The 17,146-nt window shown below is 36.6% G+C and overlaps 2 protein-coding genes across 5 annotated transcripts in view; one reads left to right on the top strand and one right to left on the bottom strand.

Annotated features, from left to right (window-relative positions):
- Positions 1 to 8,821, top strand: part of PPEF1 (protein phosphatase with EF-hand domain 1) — a 32,819-nt gene extending 23,998 nt beyond the window's left edge. Inside the window, exons 13-16 of the mRNA XM_088144430.1 lie at positions 1,618 to 1,724; positions 5,775 to 5,938; positions 7,075 to 7,159; positions 8,493 to 8,821. Coding sequence (XP_088000556.1) covers positions 1,618 to 1,724; positions 5,775 to 5,938; positions 7,075 to 7,159; positions 8,493 to 8,689 — 553 coding nt within the window. The 3' untranslated portion in view covers positions 8,690 to 8,821. The remainder of the gene's footprint in view (positions 1 to 1,617; positions 1,725 to 5,774; positions 5,939 to 7,074; positions 7,160 to 8,492) is intronic.
- Positions 8,822 to 11,787: 2,966 nt separating this feature from the next.
- The window catches only part of PHKA2 (phosphorylase kinase regulatory subunit alpha 2), a 70,428-nt gene continuing 65,069 nt past the window's right edge, over positions 11,788 to 17,146 (bottom strand). For 3 of the 4 annotated variants that reach the window (XM_088144875.1, XM_088144874.1, XM_088144872.1), the window contains one exon: positions 11,788 to 17,070. In XM_088144875.1, coding sequence (XP_088001001.1) covers positions 16,897 to 17,070 — 174 coding nt within the window. In that variant the 3' untranslated portion in view covers positions 11,788 to 16,896. The remainder of the gene's footprint in view (positions 17,071 to 17,146) is intronic. The other variant, XR_015796825.1, reaches the window with a different exon arrangement.

The following is a 17,146-nucleotide window of genomic DNA, read 5'->3' as shown; positions in this document are numbered from 1 at the left end:
ATGTGTGCTACTGATATTTGTACTCATCAGGCATTTTAAAAATACCATAAAATAACAGCATTTTCATAGCAATATTAGACTGTACAGAGCTGTGCAGAAGAAATTATGGAGAAATACTCCAGTCTCTTCTCACTGGGAGGGAAGCATGGTGTTCTCTGTGGCTTCTGTCTCTACTATCAGATTATATTAGATAAGTTGTAATGTTGTTGTTATGAGAAATATAATTTAATACATCTTTTTCTTTTTAATTCTTGAATTAACCTGATGCAGTGTTATTGCCCATTCCGTGAACCCACAGGATGAAGATTAGAAAATGTACTAGTCCTCTGCTGTATTGCCAGTTACATGTTATTTACAGAAGTGGAACAATAGTGGAGCTGCACAAAGAAGACTGAAGAAAAATGAATTGTAGCTGAAAGTGCAGAAGGGTGTCTTAGAATTAAGGGCCAATCTGTGATTCTAGTTCACTGGCAGCCCAGTGATAGCCAAGAACTCTTCTAGCTTGTACCAGACCTCTGCGGTCAATAGTGTCTTTTATTGTGCAGCCAATCCAAGATATACATGCATGCATGCATGCATACATACATACACACACAGACATACATACACATATACATATATAGAATTATAATTAGTGAACAGAAGAAACGTCTGTGCTCTCCTTGTGCTGCCAATAATGCATCAACTCTAATGCGCCAGCTTTTATCCTTGTACCAGCTCTGCAACAGTCAGCCACCTCTATACCAGGGACATTCAGTAGTAAGGACAGAGTCAGCACACAGCCTCCTCTGCATCCTTGTTTCAGAAATTTAATTAGGGAGAATCACCTGTAAGCCCAAGCAACTTGGTCCCCTTACCTTTTGCAAACCTAGCTGGCTACAGTGACTATCAGGTTTGCTTGCATCTGCCTTCATTCCACAAAATTAGCTATGGATCAGCTCTAGCAATGCCAGTGTAAAATACTGTCTGTAGGACTGCTGGTAAAGCTGAAATATAGGATGGTAATGCTGAATAACCATCAAACTCAGTTTTGTGCTTAATCCAATATGGCCCTTATCTATCTATCTATCTATCTATCTATCTATCTATCTATCTATCTATCTATCTATCTATCTATCCATCCATCCATCCATCCATCCATCCATCCATCCATCCATCCATCCATCCATCCATCCATCCATCCATCCATCCATCCATCTTTATTATGGTTGTACTGCATGTTTGGAAATGTTCTACTTTATTCTGCGTTTGTCAGACCCCCACCATGAGTACATACTTTCCTGATTAGCCACGTTGCTTAGTTTTTCTCACTTTTCACCCTTTTTTAAAAGTTTATAACCTAACGAAAGATAAATCTAAATTGGTGGTATAAAACTGTGACTACAAGGACTGTTGAGGTTATATTGCCACTCGTGCAGTTGTTTTCCTAAATGCAAGTTTAGCTTTTTCAGATTTTCTAACTGGATGGGCAGCATCAATCAGGTTTATCATTAAATTTAAATTTTATTATTGTGCTGCATTTGGGAATTTCAGAACTCCTAAAATTCTGCGCTCTGAAATGGATCTTAAAAGAGATTTTGTTGTTCTAATTGCCCAGTTTAATGATTTTCTTTCTAGAGTGACTGCAATAGAGCTTTCTGCTTTAAAGTGTTTGCGAGAGAAACTTTATACCCACAAATCAGACCTCATTGCAGCTTTTACCCAGTATGATCCAATTTACACAGGTAACACGATTTGAAACAGCGTTTCTTTTTTTGTTTGTTTGTTTTGTGTTTTACTGTATGTACAAGTAATTTTGTATTTTGCAAGTGACAGGAAGACAATGTGAAGAGTAGCAGTAAAAATAGCAAATTGTATAATAGAGGAACAGAAGCAATAGAATCTAGATTTGTATGGGACAGATGCTACTATGAATCATTCATAAATGAGCTGCATTGAGTAAAGATGTAATTTATGGGTGATATCTAATTATTTAGAATAATGGACGCTGCTGGCCCAAAATAGCGTATAGGTTTGGAGGCTGATCAAAATGACTCATGCAATCCGCTCCAACTCTGTAATTCTTGTTTTTTAAGAATTCCAATGGCAATGTTTTCAGACCATCAGAGTACAGCTAACGCCTAGCAGCAAAACCTAGTAGGTCATTGGCTGTATTAACACATGTATACTTTCCAAATCATGGGAAGTAATTGTTCCACTTTATCCTGCTTTTGTCAGATCCCCACCATGAGTATTGTGTCCAATTCTGGGCATCACCCTTTAAGAGGGATCCATAGAAATTGGAACACGTGCAAAGAATGATGACAAGGATGATCAGGGGACTGAAAACTAAGTCCTATGAAAAGGGATTGAAGGATATGTTTAGTCTTGAAAAAGGATGACTGAATATAATGGTGGTCTTCAAACACCTGGAATATTGTCAAAGAGAAGTTTAAGATCTGTTCTCTCTTGTTCCAGAGTGCAGAATATGAAATAATAGATTTAAGTTACAGGAAGTCAGATTTCAATTGAATATTAGAAAAAAATCCCTAACAGTAAGAGCAATTCAATAGCATGAAACCAATTCCTTGGAAATCATTAATAAATGAGCTGCATTGAGTAAAGATGTAGTTTATGGGTGGTCTCGCCTTCATTGAATGTGTTCAAGAGAGGACTAGAGAGAGACGTGTCTGTTTGGGGAGCTTTAATTTGGATTCCTGAGCAGCGGATTGGAACTAATAGCCTCAATGGTTATTTCCAACCCTGTAGTTCTAGTACCGATCTGATGATACAGTCAGATGAGAGGTAGGATGGTTAACGCCGGATTTCAAAAGGCAGTAGAGACTGTCCTTCAAAAGAACTAGGCAATACTTTGGGGCCAAGGTCACATTTGGAATTTCCAGAGCATTTAGTGGGTATACTCACAAAACAACTGTTGTGGGAGACTTACCTGATCAAAAGCTGACTATCATGTGGCGTGTTGTAGAGAGAATACAGAGGGAATGGCCTTGAAGGACAGGAGGAAGAACCACTACTAAGGCAAGTCAGATAAGAGGGGCCTGAGCCTGGGCCAAGAAAATTGAGGAAATGTCTCAGACAAGCCTCTCTCTAGTTCACATGAAGATAAACGGAGGGAGCAGAAAGCACATTCAAACTTGCAAGATCCTGTTACAGTAAAAGTAGTACTGATTTACATGACATTGGTTTCTTAGTCTGGTCTACCTTGTAGGGGTGACACACATCCAGTCCCAAACAGTCATTTACAAGACACTGAAATAATCCTCCAGAAAGCTCTTGCCCATCCCAGCAAGATATTTCTGGGACTCCAAGGCATTGCTGCAAATAACTAGGATTTTAGAGTCTGGCGCTTTGCTTTAGAGCATGCCTGCTTTCTTTTTTTAAAAGGGGTCAGGAAGCCTGGTGGGCACTAAGTGATTGGGAGTGCCCCTGAATAATAGCTTCCACTAGAAAATTATGGGAAATATAGGCATCTCCTCCCATCTTATGTCCAAATTTTGGAGGTTGACTTATATCATAGAGTAAGAATGGTCTGAAATCCTAGAAACTGAACTCCAGGTAAGTTCAAGATCCTTAATAGCTCAGAAGTATGGAGCATACTTTTATTAATGATATTTCTCCCACTAAGGAGAAAGATCTTACTGTACCAATCAGATACCAGTTTACATTCCCCCTTTTTCACATTCCTGGCCAGGGGCTTCATTGGCAGTGAGTAAAAAGAATCAAGATGGTGCCTATGACTGCAGAATTGAAGCTGCCCATTTTTAACACATAATGCATGCAAAAAAAAAAAAAAAAAAAAGGATGGGGCTGCCATCCTGACATTTTAAATCCTGCTCTTGGCATGGTACTACCAGAAGAAAGTTGCTTCATCCTGCTTTGTGACAGGGCCAATATTGTTGATTTGGGGGGGGGGGGAGATCAAAGATAAATTCATGATCTTTGTATGGATAGAAAAAAAAAGCATATGCTGCAGCCCTCTTGAGACTGCAATTAGAGGATTACACATATGACTGTTGCTTCATATACAAAACTCCCAATTACCACGTAGGAAAAAACACTGATAGTTAACAGATGTAGTTGAAGTCTAATTCTTCCAAAGATAAGGAATGTTGACAGTGCAGGCGGAAGAGGCATTCTGGAAGCATGATATTGCCAATATGTATTTCCGGGAGGGACTTATATCTTCCATACTTCTATTGAACTAACCAGGCTCTGTTTCTATGCTCCAATTTTGGTGCAACACTACCTTCAGCTAAGTTTTTTTCAGACATGGGCCTTGCCCAGGTTTTAAACCAAGGTTGCTACTGCTGCATTAGTATCTCATAGAATCCTAGAACATGTGTCAGCATTGGATAATTAGGGAAGCATGCAGATGGCATCATAAATATAGATTGTCCACTGGTTGAGTGATTATTTGCAAAGTCTAATTATGTGGACATGAAGGACTTACTAATGAACTCCTAGGTGTACAAACCACTAATCTGTGCACAAGAAAAAGGGCAGTATTTGCAGGTAGCAGAGCTCTCTGCATGTTTCACAGTCCCGTGTCCAAAGAAATAGGAAGACAATGGTATATAAAATGTTATGTTTTTCAATAATGCTTCAGATTATTACAATACATATCTGTGATTTTATTTTTTAAAGTGCTGTTCTCCTGACATGGTTCCATCTGTTATCCTCAATATATAGAATTCCTTCAAGTACAAATTATTTACAATTAGAATACATAGGATGGAATGGATCCTGTTGTTATTCCCAGGCTCACATTTTAGAAGCAGAAGACATTAAAACTTTGCCTATGGCAAGGTTGCTTTAGAAATCCATGCCTGGAAAGGTTCTCTTTCCCCTTTCTTCAGTAGCCTCCAAAGCTTCTCAAGGAGAGGTTGGAGGGCATGACCACATATAGGATGGAACAGAGACAATAAGCTAAAGATGAGCTGTGATTCTAAGAGGAGTTATTGTGAGCTTATATTACCAAAGTTTCTCATTTTCCTTCTGCCTGTATGCCAGGGATGGGCAACATTTGAGGAGGCAGGTTTTTGCCTTTTTCCCCCAGGAATAGTTAAGGGTGGGAATGGGAGAGGGAAGTCTCTGAAAGGCAAACTATTCCAATCCCCATTCCCAGCTGAAATCCCCCCAACTCAGAAACCAGCCACTTTTTTTCCAAGGAGGGATGATTTTTAAGGATGGAAATAGGCTTGTCTCTGATAGACTTTAATGTTCCATTTCCTCTCTAAGGCCTCCCAAACACACACACACACACACACACACACACACACACAAGCTGCAATCGGCACTCTTTTCATTTGGCACCATTTGAGGGATTTCTGATGTTTCATTCTGGAAAGAAAGTAAAAAAAAAAAAAAAAAAAAGGTAAAACAAAACTCAGTGCTGAAATGTAACTATTTCCCCACCAAATTTCAGTGGTGTGATGAGATGTGGTACAAATGGGATACTTGGCTGCCTACCACCTGCAGGTTGGCCATCCTGCTCTATTCCCTACTCTACATACTGTACTTCATAAGCTCTAGTGAAGCTGGGTGGAATGTGGGGCGGGGGATGTGTCTGGTGGACCAGTCTTTAGAAGCTAGCCACTACGCTTCATCAATTTTATAAAAAAGTAAGACTGTAATTCAATTTATTGAAATCTTAATGTCACAACCTCTTGCAATGATATTTCAATTGAAATGGATGGGGGGGTGTTCACATCACATCCCCTGATGGGGAGCTTCCTTTAAAACATAAAATAGTTTTCATTTTCATTTTTTAACAGGAAGGATTTCCCTTAGTCAGTGGGCTTCTGCCATGGAATCTGTTCTGCATCTTGACCTACCCTGGAGAACTCTCCGTTCGCGATTAGTTTGCCTGGCTCCCGATGGAAATGTGGAATATCTTTCATCTTTTGACAATTTAGAAATCAAACTACCCATCAAAGAGGTGAGGTGATTTGGAACAAGATGATCAAATTTTTTTTCAGACCAAGGTCTGAACTTTATTTTGAGCAACAGGCCAGACTTTCCCCAGAGAGGCAGGACAGGACAAAATAGCGTCCAGAGACAGAAGAAAAAAAGAGATGTTTTTATTTAATTAAGTTTGAATATAATTAAAATGGAAGTTATTAAATATAGTTACTGTGATCATACCATCTATGGTTATGCGCATGCATATGCAAGAAAAAAGAGGGAAAAAGAACTCAAAAACATATACTTCTCATACTGATAAAAACTAGTCTTTCATTTTAGGTTGCAGCATTAAACGTGAAATGATTAGCATTTAAATCAGTGTACTTAATAGCAAAAGGTAGCGATATATTAATATATGTAGTCCAAATTTTTAAATAGTCCTTCAGTTGGGACTCCTGAGAGTATATAATGCTTGTTCGGGTACAGAACAGGAAAAAAGTTGAGTTCTTCAGACCATTGAATGACAGGCAAATTCTTTCAGTCTCCATATGTTTAATAAGTTTTTTCTCCTGCTCCTTTAGAAATTATAAAAATTATATTTGGTGCCAATATGGAAGGGCTTTAGAGGACACAATTATGTTCCTCAGTCTTGGGGCTTCAGATTGTGCACCTCAATGTAGGAAATGGCTGAACTGACAGCATTGTTAAGATGATTTGTATAATACTATGAATTCTACTTAGCATCCCATTAATTCTACTTAGACTTAGAAAATAACAATTGTACAATGTGATTCTTAGTGTACATGTGGGAAAATAATTAATAGCACCACCAATCAATAGCATCCGATTGTTTCTTCATTAGAAAATTTTCTCTGGAAATAAAAAGGATAAAAAAAAGTGGCAGAGTTACAAGTGGACAAATATCTGGAGTGATTCCACAATAAAAGCTTAATCTGGAAGCACTCTTAGGATAATGCATATCTTCCTTTAAATTAAAATTTAAATTAAAATCCTTTAGAATTTAGAATCTGGATGTTGGACCTCCAATTAAGTCATGGAATAAATTGAATTTTAGAAAGTTTTTAAAAAGATATAAAACTAATAATTTCAAGCACAGATGGGGTATGTTACAATGTCTAATATGTATATATATATATAAATATCTTTTAGGTTCAGCCATCTTTGGTGGAAACTCTGTGTAGATACAAAGCTGATTTGGAGATTATCTTTAATATGATTGACCAAGATCATTCTGGTATGTTAACATTTTAGTTTTCCAAAAACAATGCCAAAGTAGCAGGTCTACGCTGAGGGAAGAGAGCTACAGATATCAGAGTAGGATGAAGTAAGGGATGAGGAGCTTGTATTTATTAAGTTATCGTAAATACTTTAAGTCAGCTTCTTTTTTAAGTTAAAAGCACCCAAATATTGATCTGAGGGATATGTGCAGCAGTTGTTTGTTTTCACTTAGTGACTGAAGCTAAACCACAATACATAATAGCTACAAATAGATAAAAGAAGGTAAACAAAATTTCTAGTCACTTAATTCTTCCAAAAAGAGTAATCTCTCTTGCCCTTTGATGCTACACTCTAGATAGAAGCTCTTGTTACACTGACAGGTTAGTATCTTCCTGCTAAATACCTCCATTTCTCCCTTCCCTCTCTACAAGTTGGATCCACAAAGTGATTTGGTTTCAACAGTATGAACCATTATGCACAAACAATCTTAAACAATGGCCTTTGGTATTGATGCAAAACAAAAAACCTGTGTCTTACATAGTCTTGCCTCCATATCTTGCACTTGTAGCAATTTCCTTGATTGATGATTGCTATCTTGTTTATTGTGCTACTAATTAACACATCATTCAGAAAATAAGTTATTGGGTGGTCAGGAACGACAAGGAATTAAAAAAAAAATAGAATAACAACAAACAGTGCCAACAGAGGCCATGTTAGTGTGTTGTAGAGTCCATTCTGCACAGATGTAGCATAACTGGGTCTTCACAGCCTGGACCCTCTCTGATTTTAGCTACATCAGCTATGGAATCTTTGGACTGTCACACCAATTTTCTGTACCCATCCAGTCTTGGAGGCTACTACCCAAACCCATGAATCGGAACCCTTAATTAGACCAGTAAACCCTTAAAATCCAATAAAAATAAGAGAAAAAATATACTTTTCAATAAATTGCAAAAATCAAACTAAGCCATGTTTTCTAGGATGAAGAATTATTCCATGCTATGATTACATACACAATCCTCCCCCCCCCCGAAAACCACAGCTTTCCCATTTTATTACATACTTCATTTCAGAAAGAAGAGGGAGAGATTCTAGGAGTTTACATGGACTATACAGATTCATACGAATGTAGCCTGCCTTAGGTAGGAAGGTCTCATGCTGTTTAGTTTTAAAGTTTATAACCAGCATTTGAAATCACACCAGGTGTAGATCAGTAACCTGTATGACTGATGTAGCTTGAAGTTCTATACTGTTTTCTTCAGACTCCCCAATTATATAGAACTAACATATATAGTATCCTTATGAGTATTTGCAATGCCACTTGTAACACCAGTTTTCCCTTCGTTTAGGCCTTATTTCTGTTGACGAGTTCCGTCAGACATGGAAACTCTTTAATGTGCATCTGAAGAATGATGTGAGTGATGAATCCATTGACAGTTTAGCCCGCACCATGGATTTTAACAAAGATGGTAGCATTGACTTCAATGAATTTCTGGAGGCTTTTCATGTGGTACATAAATTTGAGAATCGATACAATCATTTATGAAGTTGGATTTCAGACAGATTTTTTTTTCTATCACACTTTGCTATTAATGGTTTGTGGCCTTAATATTGTTATGTTAGAATTATCCACATTCTTGAAGAACCAACTAGTTGGAGAAAGTATGCCTTCTTTATATATTTACTTTTTATAAAAACATGGCAAAATGTGTTAATGAGAAACAAAAATGTACAGGCTGGTCAAGATGACTTAAAGAATAATATAGATTGTGTTAACAGTAATTTAAGTAATGCCATATTTTAATTTTATTCTTTTGAAACTCTTCTTCATAAACAGTCTTTTCCTGTACAAGTAGCAGATCAAAATTTAAAAAGAATCATATATTCTGTTTTTCCTAAACTGGTGCCTTCAAGATGTATTGGTTTTCAACTTCCATAATTCTAAGCACAAGCATTACTCATGCTGCTAATGCTTAATAAGAGATATGAACCATGTACATTTCACCTGTGTGGTTCTCTGTCACAAACAGCGAAACTAATACTGTACCATCTTCATACAGCTCTGCTTGTATGTTCTTACAACACGTGAAATCTGAGAAACAAGTGTATGATACAGAATAGCTGGAGCTTATTTTAATTACTAAATATTAATTACAGAATATTGATGAGATGAGGTCTGAAAGATCAATAGTTCCACTGGTATAAGCATTTTTATTTTTAGTACCTTAGCTGGTTTTTTTACTAGTTTTGACATGTCAGAAATTACAAACTTATAAACCTTGCTGGATCCAACCACAGGCCTATCTAATCCTTTCTGTTCCTATAGTGGCCAGCCGCCTGCCAATAGGAAGCCTTCACACAAAAAGTGATGGAAGATGATAGGTGATCCCCCCATGACTTGGGCTAATATCCTTTTAAATCCATCAATTGGCCATGCTTATATCATAACAAATGTCGTAGTTTAACTGTAATTACATTTCCCTTTTTCTGTATTTCTTCACTGGATGTCTCCCTAGCCACTTTTTCCATATAATGTACATCTCTATCACTTTTAGTGTGTCCTTTTTTTTTTTCTGAATTAAGACAGACATAGACATGGTAGCATTTCCTCACTGGAGAGTTTCTCCAGCTCTGGCAACATACTGAGATGATCTCACCAAGGAGATCTACACACCCCAGTTTATCTTGAATGGATGGAAGAGAAGTGCCATAGAGAAGTAGGGCCCTGCTAAAGAGAAGAAAATAAGAAGAGAAGAACTGTATCTGAAGACATGTGAGTGAGGGAAGGGTCACTTTCAGATCTTCAAAGGACAAATCCTGTGAATCCTGTAGTTGCTAGGAATTTAGGGACTATAGGATTTCTGACCTACACACCAATTGTGAAAATATGAATTTAGACAGATATCCGCTCTTCATCTTCTGCTGCAAAGACAGCCCAAAAGAGCTAATTCATAAAAATGCTAATTTATGCAGCCTGAAATTTGCTTATTTTCTTTTGGCACTTCTATAACCCCTTCTGAAAATAATCCATTTTCAAAACACCATTTGTGGTGTGTAGGTGCCCTCTAGCTGTTAGAGCTAGGGAAATGCCTGTACCTGAGAAGATACAGACTTAATTCATGAATCCAATACAGTCAGATTTAGAGGATGAAAATTTTAAAAATTGTTTCCTAGAGAATATAACTTTCTACCGCCTTCTGACACTTTATATGAAATAGATTAATATTTAAAGCAAACTTTAGTAATAGTCATACAGTATGAGGAATTTCCAAAATTTTAAATAAGAATCATGCTGAAAGACATGATTTTAAGTCCCATGTCATGGTCTGAGGTTATATGATGCACCTCCTTGATTAACTTAGCAGATTTGTAGTTAATGTCTGCAGGGTAGATATCTGAGCACCACTTTCAGTTCCATAATGGAAAAAAAAAAGGAATGTAATAAATAATCTTTATACATACTCTATGAAAAAGGAATACTGGAGGCATTAATGCCATTTTGGATCCCACTGAGTTTTGACTTCAAATGCTACAGAAGCATTCTATGACATTACTGTACATGATGGCTATCTAGCAGTGAGCAGAAGGAATGCTGTCAGTAGTTGATATACTTAACTATTGTTATTCAAGAGTTATAGGATTGAGTTGTGACTTAAAGTCCGAGTATGTACAAAATTATCTTTCCAAAGACCGCATGATGTTGCATGGCAAATTATTACAAGTAGCAATGATAAACTATGTATGTAACTTAGATCATAAAGTTATTTAATGAACTTTATTTACACAGGCTTTATAGCTGGTTTTATGGTGAGTTCTCTCCTTCTTTTAGCTTTCATGTAATTGTGAAATATGCATGTAAATTTGAAGTAACAGTATCTAGCAGCCCACTGGACCTGATTATGCAAGCTCAAGGCCAGTAAAATTATGGCAAAGAAGCAGACTGTTCAATATTCATGCTAGTTTCTCTTCCTGGACTTTCTATGATGAATATGTGCAGCCTTTTACTATCAATAAATCCATTCATATTTATGTTGAAATCATGAATCCATGTCATCTTTCTTCTCAGAATTAATTTACCGCTCCTCCTGCAGTACCCAATATGTGCTTTTAATGTAGACTGAGAATGAAATTTATTTATTTTATTTGAATTTATTAGAATGACAGACTATAGTTTTGCACTGGCAAATTTAACTGAAGTAACGGCATTCATGGTTGATTTTCACATGTGTAGAGAGCAAATCATTGGGTGATGAATCTTTCATGATGTTTTGGGATAGATGCCAGAAACTGAAGTGAGACTAGAAATGTTGGGAAAAACAAATTCGATTCATAGATAGTCAAGGAAATTATAAAAGGCATCATAAAGTAAGTACGCTATGCTATACTCAATATAGGCAAAATATATTGTGCCTTCTATTTAGGAGATGAGGCAGGGTTTATGTGTACTGTACATTAGAGAAGGCATTTCTACAAAGAGATAATTAACATTACGTTTTGCCTTTTTTCTTTCTTTACATATTATCTCTGATATAGAACGATACTTAAATGCTCAACGGTAATGCCATCATTAAACATGATAGATTTCCCCCTTCCATTCAACAGTTTAGAATGTTAGGAACTCAAACATGGAACAATCTGACGCTGTTGAGTTTGATAGGATGTTTTATTATAAATAATAAACAGAAGAAACACATAACAAAAAAAAAAGAATGAAATCACAGCTAAGCATCTCTCTTTCCAGTTATAATATTGACCCATTATTTCTATGAATAACCATTATTCCCAGAGATATATTTTCTAACTTTAAAGCTACTTAAAACAAATACCTAAAAATATTTCAGCACATACATGTTGATACAATATTCAGTACCAAATACAAATGCAAAAGCATGCCAGACGTATTACAATTATTGAACATCAGATAGGACACCACTTGCTATGATGTCTATAGCATTAATTTTCTGCCCTTACTACTTAGTTATAATTACTTACTGCAACGCTAAAATAGTAGCAAAACAAGTATAAAAAAGCACATATCCAAAATTAGAGGACTACAATTCTTTGCAAGTCCTATAATAAGTTTTTGCATTCCAGACATTTGCTCCATATTTAATTTTTTCTTTAAAAATGTCTTCTAAAATGTAGGATAAAAGAAATGTGTGTCAATGCTGTGTTACAGCAACCTCTGGAAATTAATTTCAAATCTACTATATAGGAAAACCTGGTTGAGCTGTATTTGGAATTCATTGTCTGATGATATTATCCTGTCTAAAACCAACCCAATTTTTTTCCTGTCATATCAAAGAAGTAGCATAGGCAGGTCCTTTGCAACCACAGCCATTTCACTTGACAAAATGAACTGGCCAATTTTGGCCAATTGATCCTGCCAACAGGCTTAAAGTGTTGGTGCAGATTTTAGATATTTTCTCTTTCAGTATGTTCCATTAGGTCTACAGCTAATCATTCCTTGTTGAACACTTTTACTTATTTTTCAGTCTGTGCAGGTATCTGACAACGTAACAAGCCAGTTGCCTAAAATAGGTTAGAAATAAAAGAACTCTGACAGCATTTTAAAAATACAAACTTCATTACAGATGAATCCTTGCTATAATGATGGTGGAATAGCTGCATGCTCTCGAATAGCTTGAAGATAGATATATTCATCTGGAATAATAGCTGTTATTGAGTAACTGGGCTTCACTTCTCCTAAGCATAGATACTGTTTATTTTTCAAGTTAGACTCCTATATTTCTGCATGAGGAAAGCAAAGCAATTTCTTGCAACAAAATGCTGCCTTATATACTAGCAAGTACTGTATACTTCATTCCAAACACCAGGTCTGACTGTCGTATTGACATGATGGAGGGCAGAGCTATGGACGGGTGTGCATATCTATCAACATGTACAGGAAAATGTCTTAAGCCAGCCCTGACAAACACTTGCAGACCAATCCTAAATTGCCCCAAATGATCAAGGCCTATCTAATTTGACATTAGGCTGGTCAAGAATGTGTGCTGCCTCCAAACCCTTAACAGTACATAGGAAAATGTGTATTTTCTTTTTCCCATTTAACTGAGGCTGTTAAAAATTATCAAGGACGATTCACAGCCTGGTCTAACTTTATGCACCACTCTGGGCAAGTTACATCCTTGTTTGACTCTTCTATTGACCTATCTTTGTTTCACTGGCAGATCTCCTGAATCTTGAAGGCAGCAGTGATTTGTTCCTCTCCTACCTCATTTCAGCCAGCACATTTTTAACTAATGTAGTACCATTATTTGATGATACAGAAATCTTGACATTAATTGGTCAGTTAACTTAAACAGCAAAGATTAATAAGCCAATGGCTGAAAACAAGTATCTTCATATAAATTGTCTAAGATAAATGATTACCCTGAGATAAGCCATCACTGAAAAAGAAGTGAAATCAGGATATAGTACTGTACTAAATATCCCAATATTCTTGAAAGAGAACATAATTTTCAGAAGTGTAGCTTTAAGCTTTTAAAACTTAGAGCTACAACCGATTAAAAGGAGCAGATTGCAGGACTCCAGGAGAGAGCTGTAATTTGGCATTTATTTCACTGTAATTTGAGCCAAGGAGATTGATTATCTCAAATTGAGAGATGGGAGCATGTCAAGATACGCAATTCAATTATTATAAACATAATCAAATACTTATTCCAAACATGAAAAGCTTGTACTATCTCCAGTTTGGACAGATATTATTTCCACCCATTTCAACAAATATAAACCTCTCTTCCGGTAGGGAATACTAAAATGCTGCTAATTCTAGATTGGGGAATGCTCTTATATAGGAACCCAAGGAAGAACAGCTCAGCTGTAAATGTTCTGTTCAGTCAACACCATACAAATATTGACTGTACTCTTAAGATACATACATTTGAAAGCACAAAATTGCATCTTAGCCTTTTATATTACATTATCCATTAGCAGAATAACTTAATATACACTGTCAAGTCACACATATATTAATCAAAATAAAGACACACACTCCTTTCATAAGCACTATTATGACCTATTAACATGCTTTTGTTATTAAAGTACCTTCAGTTCTTTAAGCAGAAAACCAGAATTTCTTCCAGTTTAGAAATACTGTATGCTTTCTTGGAGATAGCTGTTGGTTTTGGTTTATTGTATGCTGTCTGGAATTGCAGTGTTTGAATTTGGGTGGTAATAATAATAATAGTTGCTTATGATCATATTACAAGAGAAAGACTGTTGCTCCAAGTGGGCAAGTTTGGCCTGCTGAGGAGTCTTCCTCCTCCCCTACAGCGGTTTCCTGTACTTTTCAAAGAGCTGCTCAGGACAGTTTAAGAGCTACCTGGACAGGAAGACAAGCAACACGGACAAGGGACTGCAGGGGAAAGGGGTCATTATTTCCGATAAATGAGAAATCTCCACTGGATCTGACTTCTATGCTCAGAAAAGAGAGAGGGTAGCCCTACTTGTACTTTACAGGACCAATTAAATTTTTGATCTTCTGCCACATTTTATCAGCAGTACATTTTATCAGGTCATCTGCCCTTCAGATAGCAAAGTCTATTCTTCAGTTTTATATATATCAGGAAATAACACCATTAGTTTTTCTTAAGGTTAGGGAAACCCTCTTTTCCAATACATTCTGAAATAGAGATTGTTTTACTTGAAAACTTCTAGAATTTGTGGGCACAGAAACTTAACTCTACTTATGTTGAAACATCCAAGAGAAATAAATCTACTTTGTGAATATCCAAGATGTACAAACAGTATCCATTCCAATAAAGAATATCCTTACATAATCATTTATCTTATCCTCCTATGGCAGGATTTATGATAATTCTTTTCCTCTTAATTATTAAATACCCTTTTTTCAATTTCTCTGAGTCATTTTATTTTTGAATTATCACACAATTAAGTTACATGGATATAATTCTATAACAAATTACAGCTGTATATACATAACGCTGTATTAGCAAACTCCTATATTCTGCCTCTGGGTCCAACATCTTTTACTTGAAAATGGTGCCTGTGGGTTCCATTCAGTTGGCTTCAGTTTTGTTTACAATTACAGCATAAATAATAAAGAAAGCAAACATTTTATTCTGAATTATGAATAGCACTCTTTAATGCTGCATTCACCAACTTGCTTTAAAGTTTGGAGCATAACTTTATTAAATGAGACATTATTTAAAAAAAAACTAACAGCAGTTATTTTAACATGCTCCATTAATACTTTAGCTAACAGCAGTGGTAAGATCAGCAGTGGTCTTACAAGTAGTTTCTCATTTCTAGCAATGAATTGGTATGTTCAACAGCTGTAACTTAGTTCATTTGGCATTTGGCAAATATGGAATTTTAAAAGTCCCATAATGGTAGGAAAATGTACAAAGATTCAGAAAAAATGACTGATCCCAATATTCTTTCTGTCTAGAAGCAGGAACAGGCATCAGATTATTTGGCAACAGATAATGGGTTAAATAAACATAATATGTAGTAGCAATTTAGTTGCTGGGCTTTATCTTCTGTATAAAGGACATGGCCACACTTGCAACAACAAATCCTTACTCTAACTTTTACAACATATGCTACCTCCCAAGTGGCAAGGAATTTTCTGATGCATAGTCTGAAATCCTCTTACAGTTATGTGGAAACCCATCTGAGGAACAATTTAAACCATCTTCAAGATCTCCCTCCATACGAAAAATTGAAAATGTAGAACTTCAATTACTAGTCGTCTAAGCAGTTCACAACAAATGTGCAACCAATCAGTAGAATGTGCCAAATATTCCCAGAAAGCTTCACTTTTTTTTTTTTTTTTTTGGTGCCTTTGATTCATTGTTGACTCCTGGTGACTGCCTGGACTAGTCCCTGCAGTTTTCTTGGCAAGATTTTCAGAAGTAGTTTGCGGTTGCCTCCTAGGGCTGAGAGAGAGTGACAGGCCCAAGGTCACCCAATTGGGTTTGTGCCTAACTCATGGTCTCCCAGTAAAACATTAATAACAGATATGTCTTAAAGCATCATATCTAGCTGTTCAGCCAATTATCATATAGGGGCAGATGTTCTACCCATGGGTTTGGTGGCTAGAAATGCTTCTTTTTTCACTGCATTATTACCTTTTAGATTTCATTCTTCAGTACTCTCAAATAAACTGTTGATGCTCATTTCCTTCTCTGTTTCTCTGATACAAGCACTCCTCTCCAGGAAATATTGCCCATTAATTTCAGCTTAGGTTCATACTAGCTTTAACAGTGCTCCTCCTCTGCATAAATGCAGAAGAATAGGACTCATTTTATTATGAGAAATGAAGTGCTGATCATAGTTCAAATCTAATATTGCCATGCTTAAATTAAACCAACAATGCAAAACTCAGAACCTGCAGCAGGTTTGTGTGTGTGCGTGTGTGCTAGAAAGCTACTTCCCTCCCTTGAAATTAAATTTAGCCTTTTTTTCCCTGCACCAATAAGACAGTGATTAATTGCAGGTACCTGAGTCCAAGGTGATCCAGACAATGCTCTGCAGGAGATCTGCACAAAATTGTGCCTTTGGTCTTGCTTCTAGGCCAATGCCTTATGTCAATGGTAAAATGATGCAGGTAATGTTGAGGTAGCGTGAGGAGCTATAGGACAGCCTTCCCGAGCAGTCTCTAAACGTACTGGGACTCAACTTCCAGAATTTCTAGCCATTGAGGCCTTGAGAAATTATGGTTCCAGGGAAAAAGCTTTGAGAGTGGATGTTTGTATTTTGGATAGTTTATTGCATCAGGCAGCCTGTGCTTGGAAGAAATTCATGGAGGTAACTAGCTACCGCTTTTGTTAGGTAAGTCATGGTGCCATAAGCACCACTTGGAGCACTGTCATAGAAAAAGTAACAGATACCCGTGCCTACATCTTGTTCCAAGAAGCCATCGGTTGCTCCCAGGGATTTCTGGGGGAAAAAGTGAAGAGAAAGAGGTCTGTAAGCATAAAACAATCCTCAGCTGAATAAAGTTGAAGAATGGTCA

This window comes from Python bivittatus, unplaced genomic scaffold (genome assembly GCF_059951505.1).
Source record: "Python bivittatus isolate LINGU-HERP-01145 unplaced genomic scaffold, Pbiv_v1 ctg000350_np1212, whole genome shotgun sequence".
NCBI classification, from domain to species: Eukaryota; Metazoa; Chordata; class Lepidosauria; order Squamata; family Pythonidae; genus Python; species Python bivittatus.
Note: the sequence above shows the minus strand (reverse complement) of the source record. Positions and strands in the feature narration are given on the sequence as shown.